At 42.7% G+C, this 21216-nt stretch overlaps 1 protein-coding gene across 3 annotated transcripts in view; it reads left to right on the plus strand.

Annotated features, from left to right (window-relative positions):
- kcnq1.2 (potassium voltage-gated channel, KQT-like subfamily, member 1.2) overlaps positions 1-21216 on the plus strand; it is a 180128-nt gene that overhangs the window by 105291 nt on the left and 53621 nt on the right. For all 3 annotated transcript variants that reach the window (XM_085778576.1, XM_085778575.1, XM_085778574.1), the window contains 4 exons: positions 5653-5728; positions 6710-6804; positions 8127-8167; positions 10248-10309. In XM_085778576.1, coding sequence (XP_085634702.1) covers positions 5653-5728; positions 6710-6804; positions 8127-8167; positions 10248-10309 — 274 coding nt within the window. The remainder of the gene's footprint in view (positions 1-5652; positions 5729-6709; positions 6805-8126; positions 8168-10247; positions 10310-21216) is intronic.

The following is a 21216-nucleotide window of genomic DNA, read 5'->3' on the forward strand; positions in this document are numbered from 1 at the left end:
ACTTTGAAGAGAAGTTACAGCCACATCCTCCTCTTTAGGCCGCACCTTCAGCCTGGAACATTAACCCTCAGACCATGAATTAGTCTGGCCTGATCTATACAGTAAGGTAGCTATTGTCCCAACTGCTTTTTACTCCACCCAATTTGCTGAAGATAGGAGCTGAAATACAACATACAGAAAACATTATCTATATGCTGTATTCTGACCCATGGGAACGAAATATTCTTAAAATACTTCCAATCACACTTGTGCTCGGTGCTTTACAGGTTACAATCTAAGTTCCTTGTCGGCTTCATTCACATGTTTCCCACGGCCGTAGTTTTTCATCTTCTCCGCTCTCTAACTGGAAACATCCTCACCTAAATCTCTTAGTTAATTTGGCAGTTAGACTTGTGTCAGGAAGAGTTCACCAGTCATTAGCGTACTTGCGAGAAGCTCACTCCTCTCCAATCTTCTCAGCGTGTGGTGGGAAAAAGCTGTGACTGTCTCTGTTCTTCTCAAATAATGACAGGTTGTGAGACGTGCCGTCATTGAAATTAAACAAGGGCGGGACTCCTCTGAGGTCACCAGGGTGTCGTCCATCCCTCCAGAGGGGTTATTATTTTCATTGGTGGGATTCTTCATAACCTTTACTCATATATACCTTAGTGACTATGTGTTTGTGTGTGTGTGTGTGTGTGTGTGTGTGTGTGTGTGTGTGTGTGTGTGTGTGAGAGAGAGAGAGAGACCAGATTAAATTGTGATTCTACAAGCAGCGTACTATAGTTTCTAATGATGGAAATCTTAAGTAATATCACCGCCAAATTCAAATCACATGCTCCTGTTTCTTTTAACTAGTAAAAAAAAAACACAAATCAGACATTGTGGGCTACACTTTAGTGGAAAATGTGTGACGGAGAGGGAATGGTAGTACTTGTCAGCTTTTGCCTTACACATTCCTGCATGTATTTACACAAACATGTCCTTCGTGATGGAGATAGAGAGCCGACAGTATCTTCGGCCTCTTTTTTTCTTCTCCCCTCTCTGTCTCTCTGTGGCCACACACATCAAACATGGCACGCTCTCTTTGTTCTCTCTTTGTCATCAGCTCCTAATGGGCATGCCGCTTTGATGTGGCTTGCTCGCCAGTATTGTCTCCAGCGTGTCTTGATCAGTGTCTATTGATCTGGGAATGAGGGACATGAAAACAACTGGAGCAGAGACACTGGGAGAAGGGAAACTGTTGTAGTACCAGTGGCCATATTTAACCAGCTGCATGGCGGTCTGTAGGTTCAGGTTCTGAATAATGGCAAGTTCAGGAGGGGCAAATTAAATAAATAATGGTCCCAAAAAGTGTCAGTCTACCTCCAAACACTGCTCCTCTTAAAAGGATAGTTCAACATTTTGGCAAATTGGCCCATTGCCATAATCCCTATAGTTTTAGGGGTAGGTTCGTTACCTTTAATTGTCGGTGCAAGCTATTTTTAGAATGGCGGAGCAGAGCTGTGAGCTGCTCAGAGCTACGCTACGGAGGCTAATGGGATTTCTTGGTTTCCCTCATCAAACTCATCAAATACACAATCCAACAGCTCCAAAACGCTCTGGTGGACAAGTTGTGACCTGCACATTCACCACGCTATGAGATAATAACAGAACTGTTGTAGTACCAGTGGCCATATTTAACCGGCTTCTGCCTGGCTGCGTGACGGCCTGTAGGTTCAGGTGCTCAATATGTCAAGTTCAGGAAAGGCAAATAAAATCATATAATGCTGGACAGAAAGAGAGAGAAAGTGAGGTTGATGACCTTATATAGAATAGTGTCATAAAATACTGATATGAGCAATATAAAAAGGTATTTAAAAAAATCTAAATTTTTAGATTTAAACATTTTATCATTGACACAATCTAACAAAAGAAACAAAGTGGTGTTCCTCTTCTCTCACAGCTGCGTGGTTTCATTTCTCATTAGACCAGCCATCAAAGGTTAATCCACATCGGGGGCATTGTGTTTGAACTGCATTGAAGCCCATTCATTTGAAATCCGCCATGAATGGTGAAACTTAGCTGTTGCGATATATTGTCTCAGCAGTGCACCCTTATAATTCTTACCACGGCACCCTCTGGTATGCCATCACTTATAGATCAAACATGCCTGAAAGAATGTAGCGGTCTTATCCCTCTCAGATATGATAAAGGAACGTCTGTTTTTGTGGAGAACAGAAGAGGAGCACATCTCTTTGATGGACCAAAGCACCAGTTATAAAGCTTATCTCACACACACACACACACACACACACACACACACACACACACATATATATATATATATATACACACACACACACACTGGCCAGCAGTCTTGCTGGGTCCTGACCAGAGCACATTGATGTCTAAGGCTGCTTTCTCCTGACTGACTCCAAGGTTATTGCAGCGCACCATGGAAGCACAGGATATTTGACGGTCCCCTGCCAAAGAAAGAGCAGAGGGGGTGGGGAATGAGGGAGAGTTGCCATTGACAACTCTGGGATCTCCAAAGTGACCATCGGAAAATGAAAGAAGAGAAAACTTATTAAGAGCGAAGGGTCCAGGGGAGGCCGTGAGGCTAAATCTGTCACAGCTTTACAAGAGAGGGCCGCGGGCAGTTCATGACTCCACTATGAGTCAGTATAGCTCCTATATGACTTCTACAGTTGACCCAATGAAGAATGGTCCGGCTGATGAGAAGAAGCTAGAAGTTGGGGTTTTAATCCGTGGACGAAAGAAAGCACGCACAAGCAGCCCTCCCAGTAGAGAGTGAATCATACAGCGCAGCACAATGGAAAGAATATTGAAATCGTGGTGGGTGAGATCTGAGCTGCTCTGACTGGAGAATCACCAGGATACGCTGTGTGTCTAACATTATGCACAAATGAAAAATAAACACAAAGAGGAGAAAAGGTCGGGTGGGCGGGGTAGGAGCAGATCAGTAAAGAGCAATGTCAGAGGCAGGAAAAGTGTTTGAAGGGTAGCATCAGCAGAGAGACGTGAGAATTACATTCCTTCACTTTCTGTTTGCCAAATGTTTTTAACGTGAGGGGGCAAGAAAAAAAATCCTTCTCATTGATGATGGAGAGCGAAGAAGTGGTGGGGGGTGGACCGTTTTTACCCCAAAACAGGGCCTCACTCTCTTTATATTTAGTGTTGTTTGTGTGCATTTCCTCCTATAGCTCGGTCAGGCAGGAAAAAAGACAGCAGCCCGCCGGCCTTTGATGTTCAGGTTTTATGGTCCCATGTCAACGCATTGTCTGTTAAGTCCTTTTGTTGTTCCTCTGCCTAATTAAGACCTCAGAGCGACTTGTTGACTCCACAAAGACCCTTGTTTGGGCAGGGGGAGGGGGGTGTATGCATTTGTGTGTGTCAAGTGTGTGTGTGTGCATGTGCATGTGGGTGTGTCTGCTTTGACTGAGACATAGCTGGAGAGACATGCTCAAAACAACACACACACACATGCATTAGCAGCCGACATACAAAAGCATGTAGGCTCTGACATGAGAATGGAGGCATTCATTTTCTGTTTGAGAGCCTTTTAAGTGGAGAAGAACTTATCTGTAGTCACGCTCAGAGTAGCAGCAAAGAGCACTTACTGCACACACACACACACACACACAAATGCAGTGTGTTCTGGAACTGCATTTGTGCATGTCATTACACACACACAGTATATATGCTCCAGAGTGTGTGTAAACAATAATTTTGATAATTTTAGTATTTACTGCAAACAGAGGAGCATTTCTTTGCTTTCACATTTGTTTGCAGTGGCATTTTACTGTTTTCAATTCCCTCTTTCTTTCTGCATCTCTTCAGCATCAGTTTGATGTAAATCCGTCTCTCTCTCTCTCTCTCTCTCTCTCTCTCTCTCTCTCTCTCGCACACGCACACGCACACGCACACGCACACGCACACGCACACGCACACGCACACACACACACTGTCTTGCAGCTTACCAGCTTAACTTTGATGTCTGTGATACCACCAAATGGCTGAAAGGTCACCTGTCTGAGACATACTGCACATTAAATAGACTAGAAGACAGAGAAATGGGCACAGGAAATATGGAGCAAGGAGAAGTCCTGCTCATTTAGAAGACAGGAGCAGTATCTTAATGTAAACAAAAGCTCTTAGATCATTTACAGTATAACACTTACAGTTAGTGTTGGAATAAAGTCTTTCAGTTGATAAATGTACAGTATTAGTGGTCTTTCACATTTCAGTACCCAGACACTATAATGGTGGATTGGCACACGGCAGAATAAGAGGTAGTGGTCATCACTGATGTACTCAGCTCTTAACTTTTGCACTAGTTCATGCATCTGTGACCTTCTGACCCTTGAAGTTGATTGTGTTCAGGATTCAACTTCCCCCTAGACACTCACTGTGAAGATTATCTTCATAGCATAAATACAAATGTGACTGTATTCAATTTTTATCATGAGTCATAAGTGTAGAGAGATTTGAAATTAATGTTTTTTAAAGTGAGGTCATGTTAGGCATCATTTATTAGATATTTCTAATTGGTTTTAGTATTAAAACCTGATGCCTAATGCTCCTCCACACTGGCACTGGGCCGTCAAGTAGGGCTGTGTTATGTCGTCATGTAGACAAGGGAATTCTAATAAATCTTGTATTGCTAACAGGGCTAAACAATAGTATTTTATTTTCAATGAAAAAAAATATATATATATGATGTCATTTTTATTGAGTCTTGTACTGTACATCTCTTATTCAGCTGTCAATCCGGAGAATTTTCCAACCCAGTCTGTCTGCGTCTCTTAGGTTCTCAGACGTGATTTGGTGCGTGTGTGTGGCTGCAACCATCCATGTCTGCACTCACTATTTGTGTATTTTCAGTCGCTCGGACCAGTGAAATCCAGTCACTCAACAAAATCTCAGTCCGTGTTTTCTCATCATCCATTTTCACTCATCATCATACATCATCCGAACGGGCTGCTGTCACACACGCAGACGTGTGTCAGCGTTTTCTGACAAGTAAACCAAATGAGCACCGGTGCATAGCACACAGAGTGCCTCCTTGAGAAAACAAACATGTGTGCATGCCGTACACTCACTATGTATGAGTTTATGTGTGTTGTTTGCATCCGGTGGTTTCTGTTTCAGTGTTCAGCTCTGTACCAGTGGGTTTTCCTTTGTGTTGACACAGATGTGCCGCTTGGAGCCGAGGGACGTGTGTTTCTGGAGGCTCCTCGAGTCTGCTTTTCTTCTGTCTCACTTTGAACCAGGCTGCAGAGTCGTAATTGTGACTGATAAGGCTGGAACCGATAGGGAGCAGCCGTTAATCTGCGTTGACACACATCTCTATAGCTTATGTGTGTTTTTGTACATACATGAATGCAGAAACCTGTGATGTGTGTGCTGTCCTGTTGGGGGCCACATGTGCTTTGCTGTTACGTGTTACACACTTTTTTCTTTGACCCTTGAATGCAACATGTGACACTCACAAAAGGCCTGAAACATGCATCCACCTGTATCATTTGATCCATACAGTATATAACATTTACAAGTCATTACAGACAAGCAACAGGTAACAGTTTGTACAAAACAAACCTGCAAACATCTGCAGGCCTAACCATCAGTGTTTTTCTTTCAAGTCTAAATCAGTGTCCCCCTCTGTCACAGGCTGTCCCACGCCCAGAGATCAGCAGTGAAAGTCCTCCGCAGGATGCAGTACTTTGTGGCCAGGAAGAAGTTTCAGGTAAGCAAGAGGAAATCCAGAGGAGAGGAGGAACATAGAAATAAAGAGAGAGACAGATTGAGAGTGAGATAAGTGCGTTGTGTGTGTGTGTGTGTGTGTGTGTGTGTGTGTGTGCAGTTGTACAGGAAGAGGAGGAGGGGGGGAGGGGGGCCCAAAGGCATATATCAGCTGCAGCGCTGCTGTGAATGTGCATGTGTGTACGTGCGTGTTTGTGTGTAAATGCCTGGAACTTGCACCTGCATGTCTTCTTTGTGCTCACTTCAGTTCAGGCGTAGTATCATGGGAAATCTACTAACCTGTCTCTGGGGCTACAGTAGGAATTCACTTACTGTACTGCGCACACACACACTCACACACACAAACAAAAATATATGCTTACACACACAGTGGGGCATGGCCTCACTTAGCACTGAAGTCAGCAGAAAATCTGTGAAAAAGTGTTTGTGCAGTAAAATAGTTGAGTTAACAAAACATAATCATGATATGTGGCCATCATTTTCATGCTACATGTTATTGCAGAACGGTTCCTATATTCCTGCCATCTCCACGTCTTCTATATGTTTTCAATTATGGCCTAAGTGATCTCAGCTGCACAGGCTATACTTTGTGTATACTAAGGATACCCTAAAGAGTTCACTGGGTTCGCTCTGACACTGCTTGTCTCAACGTCACACTCAACAAAGCTGTGAAAGGACCTTAACACGATTGCTTTCTACATGACTATGCACTTGTCAGTGCACGCGCTCACGCACACACACACACACACACACACACACACACACACACACACACACACACACACACACACACACGCACGCACAATGAGTTAACAATGAACTCTTTGCACCCAAGGGGGTTGGGGATGTTTTCGGGGACCAAGCAACAGAGGGCATGGTTGACAATGGCTTTTGTGTCCCTGTGTGTGTGTGTGTTTTGTGTTTTTGTATATATATGTGTGTGTGCGCACTCATGGATCCACAGCAAGCGCGGAAGCCGTATGACGTGCGAGACGTGATCGAGCAGTATTCCCAGGGTCACCTCAACATGATGGTTCGCATCAAGGAGCTACAGAGAAGGTGGTGTCTTTGATCTCGTCTCTGTTTCCGTCTCCCAACTGTTTTTTTTTTGTTTTTTTCCCACGTCTTTTGCACCATTGTGTTGGAAACCACCTCGTACAAAAGCCAGCGCACATAAGACATCTTCTCATTTTCAAACAAAATAAATCCAGTTAGATCTTACCATACTGTTTTCCCATTGGCTGTGAAGTGTCTCATTATACCATGTTGCTTATCTTGACCTTAACTAAGCTGCACTGACATCAGGCAGCAGGAAAAGGCTCCATTACAAATGTTCCCTGTTCAGTTTACATGACTGTATTTTTCAGCTCATTACAAATTCTGTCAGTCACACATTGTTATTGTTCTCACTGTTGGTCTGACAGACAGCAGCCTCTCTGCTCTCTGATCTGTTACACCTTGTTGTACTTTGTGGAGCTGTAATGAAGTTCAGACCGCCCTCAAGAAAAAGCCTTGGTGCTGTTTATAAGTGAACACTCTCCAATGAAGGAGGTCAGTTAGATAATAAATTGGGTCAAACTTATGTAAGTGGGTCACCTGGACCTCATTACACCTTTTGCAGTAATTCTGCTGAACCATGGTAATGCACTGTGAAATTTTTTAAACCATGTATCAGTAAATCAACAATAGACTGATCCTTTTTCTCTTTTTTTTACTGTTTAATTTGATTTATACTGAAAACTTTAATACAATAAAAATTAACAGTCAAGAGTTGCTCATAGTAACAATTATAGCAAGTTCTTCTATTTTTTTTTTAATAAAAGCCAAGTTGTTGACAGAACTTTTTGTAAGCCTAAAAAAGATTTAAACTGAAACATAAAAGTTAATGGGAAAAACAAGTATAAAGATAATATCACAGCACTGGTTACATCTGACTTTTGCAACAACGGAGCGGTCTCTTTGTATCAAATGGGGTCACCAGTGTAAATGAAAGACATGTGATTGCTGTGATAAAAATCCACCCCCAATTTAAGGTGATGAAAAGAATAGAGTGGCTTTACAATGCTTATTGAAATGCCCCACCCCCCCGCTTCACCAGATTTATTGTTAACTAACGGTCCACATGGGCAAGTGAAACCTCTCAAACTCTTATTGTTTATTTTCAAAGCTTGACATCTCAGTATTGCATTCATTAATTTACCTCTTTAAAACTTGCATGCGGGTTTGTCTCAAAGCAGCGTCCACTCTGTTGAAGCTGACGCCATTTGTTTAGTTTTATTGGCTCTTTACTAAATTGGCTTATGTTATTTTACTGTTTGGAATAAAGCACTGGCCAGTGTTTCTACCTTCCCTGTCTAATTTCTTCTGTCTCTTATCCCCAGGCTGGACGGCACACTGGGGAAGCCAGGAATGTTTCTTCCAGGTAAATACACAGCAAACACAGCAGTCTACATCTGATAGACAGCCATCACTCCTCACTCCAGCTCTGTGTTTATAACTCACACGTACACAAGCTGTGCCAGACTAAATAAGAGAGAGAGACGGTCCCTGATTTGTGTGCAATATCTCTGTGTTTTGATGTGGGTATGTTTACGTGTGTCGCTTGTTTCGCTATGCATATAGGCATGTGTTAGCAAGTATGTGTAGATGTATGCGTGTGGAGTTCAGTTTGCACATCTGCTTCAGATTCATAGAGAAAATCAGTAATAAGTTTGGAATTAATTGTTTAGAGTCTTCTAATGACTTAATAACTGCCATCAATTTGATGCGTTTTTAAATTGGATATTATTTGTCTTTTTGGTAATGACATAAATAAAGAAAGCATGTACAAACATTATGTCAGCCATGTTATAAATTGCAGTTGATGTTAACTACGTTCAGTCAATAGTAAATGATGCCAGGTTTGACACCACCCTTTTTCCCCTTCATCGGGGGCTGAACAGTATGGTGTAAAATTGATACTAAGCATAGACGGTAACAATATATATCAGAATTTATTTATTTATCTTAACATTTTTATATAATGTTGCTTAAGAGGAAACGTAATAAGGCAGATATTGTACTCTAGTATTTCTATAACATATTTCACATTGTAAAGAGGTATTTTAAGATAATTTGCAAGAATGATAAAAAGTTACTTCCATCTCTGAAAAACTTTTTTTTTCTCCCCATGAAATACAATAAAGTCAGCTGCACAACGTGAACATATGAACTTCAAATACAGCAGAACCACAGGTTTTTTTCCCCCCTCAACCGACTCAAGCACAGTGAAACTCATGCTGTCATTGAACAAAGACAGCGACTCTTCTTCAGTCTTCATGCTCACATTGCACCGGTGAAATCCTGTTGATATGAATCCATCAGTTTTTACTAGTTACACAGCCTATACCTGTGCAGGGTCATGGGTCCCAGCTGACATACTGTACTGTAGGGCGAGAGCAGGGCTCAACCCGGACAGGTCAGCAGTCAACGTCACACATGCACACATTTACGTCTATGGGCAAATTAGAGTCGCCAGTCAACCTAATGTGCGTGTGTGTGAGAAGAAGCCTGAACGAACAGGGAGGACAACTCCAGGGCCTTGCACTAAGCAATGTGATAGTTCCCAATATTAATATGACATCCAGACCTGATTTATAATCAAAATAGACATGGAAATCTCATTTTATGCAATATGGGCCCTGAGAAATTGCCGTCACTAAAAGCCTGGTTACAGAGCCTTGAAAACTTACATCTCCAAGTTATCCTACAGTATTCAATCAAGTCAATCAAGTTTATTTGAAGAGTTCATTTGCAAAAGCAGATAAATGCCATTTTGAAAAAGATGAGCTGATGCTTTTGAATTATTCTTTGCATAGTGTTGTTTTCAACACACCACTCTCCTTGGTCAAAGCCAGTCAACTTTGGTTTGACTGATATCACCTGGTGTAAATAATAATAAAAAAATGTTTTGACATTTTTTTTAAAACATAGTTAGCTGCTTTTGCAAATGAACTCTAGTTGAGCAAAGTGCTGTACAGTTAAAAATGCAGGCATAATACAAAGAATTGCGAAAAGTGATAAAACAAGAAAAGCAGCAGTATTCGCATACTCCAGAGTGAAAGTAGTGAAGAATGGAGTTTATTTTCTTGTTTCTTTTAAGGGCACATAAGTCTTTACTGTGTGCATTACAGAAGGGGGCTGTAAACTGTCTCTGTGACTTGTACCCACAAAAGCAGCAGGAAATGAATGAATGGTCTCACTGGGAATCACCAGGCTGTAGGGCTTTTACTGTTAATGTAATGTTTGTGATGTGTGTGTGAGTGTGCATTAATGGATCTGAGTATGACAGATATTACTACCACTACTACTTTTCTACATCTGTTTTTATGTTCTTGCTGTAAGTAACTCAGGAGTGAATTCTTGTCATCAACCCCATATGTAGTTCTGTTATATCATTGTTGAGTGTTTGTATGTGTTTACCCACAGCATGTTTGATGTTTTCTTTCTTTTTCATTCCCCAGGAAAAGGAGAAGATAAAGAATACCCAACTATTGGCGCACGACTGATCAGGCTAGAAGATAAGGTGAGGCACACTCCTGCTGCTCACTCCTTCTGTATGTGTGTGTGTGTGTGTGAAAGAGATAAAATGATTAGATTACACTCAATGCAGAAGTATGTGTGTGAGCGCGCAACTGTGTTTGTGTGTGACTGTGGCGCTGCCTGCTTGTGTCTGTGTTATCAGATGAATGCGTGTGGTGGAATCTTTTGATAAGGCTCATGTTGTGGCTGGGTGCAGTCAATCTGTGCCAGCGTCAAACACACACCTCCCCCTCCGTGCTCCACATTATCATCACTGCTCACTGTTTGTGTTGCTGCACATTTCTGTTGATTCAGTTTTTTTTTTCTTTCCTCAACTATTATTCAGGGAGCGGTAATTTTGATCATTTTCCAGGCTAGCCCTTCTTTTTTTTTCCTTTAATGCCAGCTAGGTTGGTTTGATGTTTATGTTTCCATCATTAAAAGAAGTGGTGGCATTATGTTTTTTTTGGGGGTTGGGGGGGTTAAAGAAAAAAAAAGTCTGTATGCAGTGAGGCATAGCCAAAAGGCAACAGCTGTGTTATGAAGCCCACGGGTATAACTAGGCGTGTCCTGTCACATAGAGGAGCGGGCACAACGTGACGCCAGCATGATGCCGACTCTGGTACCAGTGTGATGCCAAGATACACATTTCCCCTGTGGGGACTCTGTACCAGTTGGACCGGTGTGTGAAAGTGTCTGCCCTCCTGTCTGTCTCGGTGTCTGTCTGTGTGCAAATCAGAGGGTATGAATTAAAGAGTGTTTGTACGTCTGCTGTCTGTTTGTGTGATCGCTGGCATCGCTTTGAATGAAGCGTGTTGGTGTTTTTTTTGGGGGGGGGGGTTTGTACTAGCCTTTTAGTCGAGTTGTTCTCACATCTTACAGTAAATGAAAAACTCCTATACAATAGAACAATGCATTCTGCAGCCACCTCTTTTCAATTCGGAGTGAGCCAGCTCAGGATTTCCCCCTCTTCGCCTCAACGTTTACCTTCCCATCTCTGTGTGCACCCATCAGCGCTGATGTTCTCCAACGTTTGCATGCGTTTACTGTTTTCAGATCCCTTTGTTACAGAGAGAGGAGTAATGGTCTTGAACCAATGTACGCTCTGAGCCTAAAGACCTCCCTCAGTGATTGAGTTCTGGCCCATTTGCTCTGGGCTACATGTTGTGATCATAATCTCCTGATTGGAAACATAAACCTGCGCTCAGTTCTACCTACGACTCTCCTCCCGCTGCCTCTTTTCCCTCCTCCACTTGTTCTCCCTCCCCACGCTGCCTTGACATGAAGGCAAAATACAACTGAGAGGTGGGTAATTGGGAAGCAAATCAGTGGAAACTCACTGATGCAGGCTGCTTTTCCCTGCTTTAAAGGAGACATATTCGTATTGCGTGTTCCGCAAATTAAAATAGTTCCCAGGTGTCTTAAAGACATGTCTGTGACATGTTAAAGAGCCTTCAAAATGTGATATTTCCATAATATGTCCCCTTTATCAATGTGGAGCTAATAACCGTTCCCCTGATCAGCGCTGTGCATTGCTGCAACAAGCCAGCTTTTAAGGTGGAACAGAGGAGGGCCACGAGCTGCCCATCCTTCATAATTACTGTTTTTCTCACCTCAGCTCCCGCCCCCTTCCTATCTTTCCTTTGTGGATGTGTGAACTTCTTGTTTTGATGGTCCTGGCGGGCCAGCACACCAGCACACCTGTTAATATGGAAAAGGAGGCTTCCTTTTCCCCTCAGGCAGCAGGTGAACGAACCCACTGACCTTCATTATTCTGTACATTCCCTTGTCCTCCTTCCAATAGACCTGCACCTTAAAGCTCCAATAGCACTTTGCACATAGCGTTGTCCTCACTAGATAAACTAAATGTGTCAGTTTCTAAAAGGTGGAGCTTATGTAATTACATTCACAATATAATCGTCCTAATGAAACACAGCATTTCCTCTGTACTCTTGCCTGATTTTCCAACAATGCTTGTAGTTTACAGGAGATGTGCAATTAGATTCAATACGCAATGAATGGAGTTTGTTGTCGCCTCTGAGTTCGGTTGTCGGTTGTTTGCAACCAAATCTCTGGCGCTGTCAGTTTTGTTTGTCTCGCATCGCTGCCCGTATTTCATAACGTTGCGTCACCTCCGCTCCTGCATGTTGTTCATAATAGTAAACCTAATCACACAACCCTGGTGTCACAGTTGAATCACCTCTGAATAGGATCTTTCCCAACAGCCCTGAGGAATAATTCATCAACTCTGTTCCCTCACGCTTGTGTGTTTGGCGTTGTGTGTGCATAAGAGTGTGTTCCCATGCCTTTTTCTATACTTGCTCTTGGTCGGCCTCCAGCTATTTTTTTTTTTTAACTAATTCCCATTTGCCTGTAAAACCCCAGACATGGCCCAGTCCGACTGTGTGGTGTAGCAGCGGAGTGAGTGAGATAGAGCCATTGTCAGCACATCACTTGTAGATGAATTTATCTTTAGTGGGCTGAAGGGGGCTCGGGCATTGTGTGTCCTGTACAGGGTCAGACAGTGATTTATCACACACAGACAAAGCAGATATAGGTCTTCACACACATACACTCGCACACACATGAGCATGGAGTCGATTAATCACCAGTGTGTCTAACCCCACACTCTCAAGATTGAATTCTCCAGGAGTGACTTGGAAACGAAGATGGATGGCGCTCTGTGACAGTGTGTTATCTTTCTGTCAGGCGCACTCGATGAAAAATACCCAAACGACAAGCTCAAACAGCGACCAGTGTCTGTGAGCGGCAGCGTGGCCTTTCAGCGGGGAGCTCGCTGCGTGCTTTAGGATGAAGACGGCCCACTGCTTGTGGTAAATCTCTCCTACTTTTATAGGAACAGGATTTTTTTCTCATAGCAATAGACAGAAAGGGCAGTGAGTGAAATTACAGCAATATGCTTTCACACAGCCTGTAAATGTCTGTTTGAAAACCAGCTCATTCTTTTTTTGTCTGATCCTATTTTTCTTCTCAGCCATTTAACAGTATTTTGAAGTGTTGGGCTGAAGTTGGTGTGTGAAGCTGAACGAGCAGCCTTTAATTATGTAGGGAGAGAAATTTGTTTTGTTTGTGGTTGAAAGATTTTCACAAGGCTGACAAAAATGTTAGTCCACACTAAACATTTTGATGGTAAAATTTGTTCTTTTCTGGAATTAAAGAAATTATAATATAAAATTGTTAAACATAATTAATCACTATATTAAATAAGACAAAAAAAAGTATTGTTTGAAATATCAAAGCAAGTTTAAAAGCCAAAGATACTGCAGGACAAAGTTATAAATACTGCTCAGCCTATATACTGTATGAACACAAATTTGTGAGGAATTACAAAAAAGTGTCTTGAAGTCTTGAAAATACCAGACTCTGATTTTGTTTAAACCTCAAATTAAAGAGAGATTAACTGCCTTGCATAAAATTACATTATTTACAAATCCAGACTCAACACAACATAAAAGTTTAAACCATGTGGAAAAAAGATTCTCTCAAAATTGTAAAAATACTTTCAAGAGTCTAAGTCTATTGCACAATAGAGCTCACTTGAATAAAACAAAAACAAAAACATAGATAGATAGATAGATAGATAGATAGATAGATAGATAGATAGATAGATAGATAGATAGATAGATAGATAGATAGATAGATAGAAAGATAGATAGATAGATAGTACTTTATTGATCCCTTTGGAGGTTACCCTCAGGGAAATTGAGGTTCCAGCAGCAGCACAGCACCGATCATACATAAAAAAGGCACAGATAGATATAGAATATAAAAATAAATATAAAAAATATAAAATATAAAGTGCAGTCAGGGCTAGAACAACAGTAATAAATACATAAATACATCAATCTTAATCTAAATTAATCTAAATTTCCTAAATGTTTTCCCCACCACCCCTCCCCCTTCCCCCCAGTGCAGAGTTATAGAGCTTGATAGCTCGGGGATATAGTTATGCAGCAAGGGTGAAGTTGTATAGTTTTTGCTCTCCAGTCCATAAGTCAATCGAGCTGTAATGACTTGAATTTGTAAATAGCAGAAAGTAGGTGGGTGTAAAACCATCAGCAGCGTGGAGCGAGGAAAACATCCCATAATGTGCCCTCCAGACCTGCACAGACACGTCTCTGCTCCGCACATCATTATTTGTGTTGCTCTAAGTGCGCTACATGGACCATAGATCACACTCACTCTGTGGTTAACTTCAGTCCGCTATATTAGGGCAAATATACTGTTCTGTGTATGTCACGCTTATATCATGTGCATTAGCACCAGGCGTACGCACAAGAATGCCATGCCCTGAACTTAATAGCATCTCAATTAGGTAAGTATGCTGTAAATTACAGCAAGGCCAAATACTGGAAATACTTGAGGGCCGAGACAGAGTGTTGTGTTTGTTAGGAGTCCATCTGTAAGGCATTTAGGGCCCCTCGTCTCTAAAAGCATGGCTTTGAGGGGGGCAGGAGTGTGTCTGCATGAGTGTGTGTGTGTTTAGACTGGTCCAATCCAGACCCAGCGCAGAGCTTAAGAGATGAGGGCCTGGTAAACACACACGCACACATACATATTTATACATTAGACCATATACAAAAATACAAGTGGATATCCAGACACACATAAATATACAAACGCAGTCACACACACAAACACAGACACACGCACACAGTGTTGTCCATTCAGCAGTGGCTCCGCTGGGCTCGGCTCTCAGCAGCGCTGCAGCAAACAGGAACAGCTTCATTATCTCCTCTGCCAGGACAGGATGGGTTAGAGACTGAACAGCTGGAGGGGAGCAGAGGAGGAAAATGCATTTCAAGCTTTTAATCTATTAATGATCTGCAGTGTGTGCATCAATAAATGTATTGTATCCAATGTTTTCCTCGGTATTGGATATTGGCCAATAGAACAAGTTAAGCCCAAATAACTGGGAACTGTTATCCCTTTTTAGTGCCCGGGGTGCTGTCTCTGGCAGTAACTGTGATGTTATCTTTGCCACAGAAATTTAGAATTTTACAATCACAACAAAATTTATTGCAAAAGAATTAAAGTCCAGAGGGAATATTAACTCTTAACCGAAACTAAGTAATAGAGATATTAAAAAAAAGATTTTTGAAATTTTGAACTTGCTTCAGAGTTCACCAAGTTCCCACTGTTCTTATGTCATGCTCTATTGAATTTTTGGGAGAATGCTTGTTTTTCAGCTTCACTGGAAAGATTTAGAGGATTTAAAGCTACAGTGGACAGTATTTTTCTGTCGTCAATAAAAGGGGGAACTATCTGCATGCATGCTGTGAATAGGCATGGTTTTTTATTATTATTGTTTATCACTTTGACTTGTGGATATTGAGTTCATTGCAGTAAACTGCAACTGTTGTGTCAGGCACATAGGGTTTGGGGCTAAAAACCTTTACAGCAGCATGAACAGGAATAATGTAATTATGACTTCTTAATAGCACTTTAATCGTATTCCATTATGAAGTCATACAATTATTGCAAATATAACCCACAAAGTTGCAATTCAGCTTTAGTAGTCACACATGAACACCAAAGCAGTGAGAGGTCCAGCTCAGAGACTGTACCTCATCTCAAACCAGTTTCTTCAGCTGGGACAAAAACTTGTAATGGAATTGTCGCTTTATTATCGTTGTGCTTGGTGCCAGCGTAGTTTGCAAAGTGGTGATGAACACAGACGTGTCTCCACTTCCTGCCACTGTACAGTGATGAAGCCAAAATACAGCACTGCCATCTTCCACTGGTGACAGATGGTGCAATGACCCCCAACTATAACGTATTAAAACCTAACTTATCAGAACACTTGAACACACCTTAGCCTTACGGGAACTGACCTAAAATAACAGACACTTTCTTTTGGAATGTTATCCAATGTGTACTTTTCCCATTAACATGGAGGAACTGGGTGTTATGGCATATACTGCAGCCAGACAGCAGGGGGCCGCCATAATGCCTCGGCTTCACTGTTGGAGAGCTGATCATGTCCTCCATCTTTATATACCGTCATTGACACGTATACAGTAACACAAGGATGTGACTCTAAGCCTGTTGATGAGTCGACCAACTCCAAACTGATTAGCACCAGCCCACGACTAGGTTTTCTGTGATGAAAAGAGGTCAACTATAGTGTCATCCTATTAGTGTTTATTGCTTCTGACTTGTCAGTGATGCAAAACCACTTCACTTTAGTGGAATGGAAATAATGATGAAGAAGATTCATTCAGAGATATCAAAGTGGCCTAAGAATTTTCCCACCCTCAGTGTGACATCAGAGGGAAATGGCCACCGTGTGAATATGGTCTATTCATTCTTCCACTTGTCTGCATCTTCATCTCTTCCCCTTTCCCTCTGTAATTGGAGTGATGGACACAGTGACCCACTGTCTGTCCTTTTCCGTCTGCCCGTCAGTGAGTCCACTGCCATCCCACCTCCTCTTGTCCAACAGTTATCTCTTCAGTCCTCTGTTCCCCCTCTCTCATACAGACAGCAGCCTGTCTCCTCTCTGAACTCCCCTTTGCTCCTATTCCCAGCACCTCTCTGCCCTACACGCACCCTGCCTGTTGTTGTGCTGTGTTTTGATATATGTGTGTATTTGGCTGCAGTGTGCTCAGCGGGGAGCCGGACTGACCGGGCCGGTCTAAACAAAGAGAGGAAACTTGGCAAAGGAAGCGCATGCATACACACACACACAAATCCTGGAACATAGAGCCTCAGTGCAGTGGCCGTACTCCGAACTGCCCCGCTGCTGCAGACAACTTAATACAGTATCTCCGTGCATGTCTGGACTTGTCCTGTGATATAACTGCAGCACAACAATTTCAAATGGTTTTCCTGTTTTCCTTTTTTTGATTGAATCTAGTTTGCTGACTCCTGCTCAGGCTTCTCTCCACTGCCTCTGGTCTCTGGATTTGAGAGATTGTTGATTTGTTCAACTATATTTGTGCAGATTTGTGTTGACATGCAGGAAAGGAAGAAATGCATTTATCCCCCCAAAAAAGAGTTTTGTTTTCAGTCCCCCTGCCTCAGTGAGGTCAGAGGTCATTGTCCTCTACAAGAACAGCGCCCCCTGGAGCCGTGGGTCATTGCAATTGGGAGAGAAAGCATCAGACTGAGTCATTAGCGAATGTATTAGACTGTGTCAAATATGCAACCTCATTCATTTCTGGTGGATTCCTGCAAACAAAGAACGGTCCCGAATGAAAACTTTGCCAAACTATTGCCTTCGTGTCATGCTGAGTCATCTGGTAACACAATGTGCCGGCCAGTTAAATGTGTGCAAGCGCAACAGCCTGGGTAGAAAACCCTCTCACATGAACAGTGTTCCTCTTCTGGAAAAGACGACAGTCACAGTGAGTCGTAAAATCCTTTCACAGCAGATTATCAACTGCTGTGTGGTGTTTTGCTGCCTGATAAACCTCCAGAAATCCAGTAATGTCTTTCAGTTTCTTACTTGTACCTGCTGCAACATGTCCACATCAATGCTGCCCCTCACGGCTTCTATGCACACACTTTTTTGGGGGGCTCCTTTTGTCCATAGTGCTGACCCAGCACTGACACTTCCCACTACTGATGCCATATCTTTATAGTGTTTGTGAACTGGATGCGAGCGCTGTGTGCTGCTGCCTGCGAGGTAGATGGTGTGTGCTGTTTGTAGCGCAGCCCAGCAGTAAATCGTGTTTTCGGCAGCGCGCTGGGGATGCAGCCCCTGGCAGCTCCCAGACGGCCTTTGGCTCTGCTTCTCTTCTCTTAGCGCCACTCTCTAATTTCAGAGCCGGGACCCTGCCTACTACTGTGTCTTTACCGCATTCCCACAAACCAGAGTCGGACAGTCTGCCTGCATGTCTGGCTGCCTCGCTCTCCATCTCGCAGTCTCTCTCCCTTTTCTATCTCTCTCTCTCTCTCTCTCTCTGCTTTTGTGTCTCTCTGTCTCTGCTTTGCTCTCGCTCCCTGTTTTTCGCCTGCTGTCACAAACTCTCTTTTGCTGTGGCTCTTGGTCTCTCATTCCCAGAGCGTGCCCCTGCGCCTTGCCTCTGTCTCTGTCTGGTTCTGTGCCTTCAGGATTATAGGTCTGCAGTCTCACTCACAGCATCTAAATCATGTTGTACACTGCCACTGTCTCTCGTCAGCTCTCTCCCTCCCTCTCCCTCTCTTTCTCCTTTTCTCTCTCTGCATCTCTCGAGCACCCACTGTGGGCTCACTTGTTGGCTGTAAATACCCATGCTACATTTCCATTTTAATTGCCCAAGTTTCGCAGGGCCCTGGGATATATTTTTTGCACATATATTTTATTGTCTTGGCCAAATGCCCCCACTGCTTCTAGTTGGGCCTGACCACTAATATACTTCTACATGGAGCAGTTCATTATCAGCAGGGAGGTGTGAGCTTATTTAAGAAGGTTACGAAGGGGTCGATGTACAGTTCATGAAACAGAGGTCTGTGTTTTATTGGGACCTGTAGTTCTACTAATACACAGTGCTAAGTAGCCCTGGTGCCACCCTACTTTGGAGTGCTATTAAATCAGTCTACTGCGTGGAACAGTAAAGCAGCTGTGAATAATGCCAAACTGTGTAAATTACTCCAGAGACCATGAGTGTAAATGTCACTGCTGTTAAGTCAAACTGGTACCTGGGGAATGTATAATAGGGCAGGAGGTGCAAATGTATAATACTGCATGTCTGCGTGTGTGTGTTTTAGCAGATGTGTGTCACTGCTCTTCAACCAACAGGCCCCCATAAACCCCCATAAATCTGTAAATAAAAGCTATTGTTAGTGAGCTGATCATACTCTTACTCATTCCTGTAGTTTGTCTTGTTTCCCATCATGCCGGCTGCTGGTTCAGGTTCATCCCCCCTTCGGAGGAGATGCTTAATCTTATTCTCCTTCTAGTTTCCTTAGTTTCTGATCACTTACTTTAATTGTGATATAAAATTTGATGTCAGCAAAATTCTGGTCATTTAAAATTCATGGTGACACTAAAAGAATGGGCAGGGGTCACCATGGTCAGCATTCATTATCCTGTGGGGATGTGAATATTTGCAAAAAAAAGAAGAAAATCAATTCATCGGGTAGATGATGAAACATGTCAGTTTGTGCAATAATGGTGAACCAACCAGGAGTCAGAGTGACACTGCCATCCCACAATACAGGGGTAGATTAAAAATATTATAAGGTGTATTTTATTATTGTGGCAGGATGTTGTGCCATTGCAGGCTAGCGCCTCAGGTTCATGGAATGGTTTTAACTAGCTGTTGCTAATGCAGGCGTGTTTATGACTGTGTAAGGAATTGACTGGTTCAGACATTGGCCCATAGTAACTCTGAGCCCACGCAGACACATCCCTCAGGCAGCAGTTGGTTTGGTAGTGCCTACAGTAAATCACAGAGTATGTGTATGTGCATGCACACCTACGTGTTTGCCCAGCTCGCTTCAACCCACCGTGCGCCAAGTCCCCTGTCGTCTCCCATTTGATTTAACGGCGTCAGGTTTTTGCTAAACACTTAACAAGCTTGTCTGTATTCCATGGCGAGGTTTATTCTTAATAAATGACTAATGATTTTATGGACGTGTAATGGTGGGTGTTTTTCTGTACCTCTGGGCCCTGCATTTCCCCGTTGAACAATTAAACTGGCACACCTTTCAATTGTGTGTAATTAACTTTGTAGTCCACACAGGATATGGGCCTCGCCTAGTCTTGTACGGTACAATGGATAAAATCAGGAAGCTGTTATTTGAGGCTGAATCAGTGAATGGGACCATGAATGGCAACTGCATATTTACACTTTGAATGGCGGCCATCATAAAAGCCCCCCCCCCCACCCTACGTCTGTTGTGCAGCTATAGACCGACTGTACGGACGCAGGCGGTGGAGCTTATCCTGTCTTGAATGTTTTTACAGAGCAGAAACGGCCACATCATCTCTCACATACCTGACAAGTCACACACTTCATAGAAAATCATGCTTTAGTGTCTCTGACGCAATCCTACAGTACAAAGAAAGTCTCACCCAGCGACGCTATCAGAGAGAATTGAAAGCATGTTTTGTAATCCTGGTTCAGTGGTAGATTAGATTAGATTAGATTAGATTAATAAACTTCATCACGATAGGGAAACTGGTTTACCACTGGAGCAGCAATACATACACATACATAGCACACACAAGGCCATTGAAACATGATTAAAAGCCATTAAGACAAGATACTGATCGAATCCAGACGGCTCTTCCAGAGGATTCACATTGCTCTGCCGGTGCTGTCAGTGGAGGAGCTTCAGCACGAGGCCTTTGCTATTTTCTTTGTTCTTTTTGCTGTGGTCCAGGACAGTTATTGCTGCCTCTTATTGGCTCTGAATGACACAGATAAAGCCCTTTGTTAATTTTCCGTATGTAACAACACTCTACCCATTTGTCTCCTGAGGGCCTTCCTTTCCAGGAACGTTTCGACATGGCTCAAGAGGGAAGGAAAGTAACAAAAAAACGTGGTAGTCACAAGAGAAGTCTTCTGCAAGTATTGCTCAATATAAACAGAATGCTCATCATGTCACATGGGAACAAATAACATTAGGAAAATATACACTGGTGCCCTGTTTCCAGTTCTGCTTTATTTTGTGTGGACACGTGATCGTACGATCCCTGTTGAATTGTCACATCATTGTTATGTTTAAGTCACTAGTAAAGGCTTAGTCACACAATAACCATGGATATCATGCTTCAGGTTTCACATGTGAGAAATGATTAAGAACAGAAAATAAAAGAGAGGTGTTCACACACGTTCTTGAACAAATTATAAAATATTCAGATCTATGTGATGCTATAAGACACAGTGTGATCCGTCAGTTTGTTCCCGTCCCGGTGCTACTTAAGAACAGACATACACAGAGATTGTGGCAAGACAA

This window comes from Trachurus japonicus, chromosome 6, assembly GCF_045865225.1.
Source record: "Trachurus japonicus isolate A0001 chromosome 6, Traja_1.0".
Classification (NCBI taxonomy): Eukaryota; Metazoa; Chordata; class Actinopteri; order Carangiformes; family Carangidae; genus Trachurus; species Trachurus japonicus.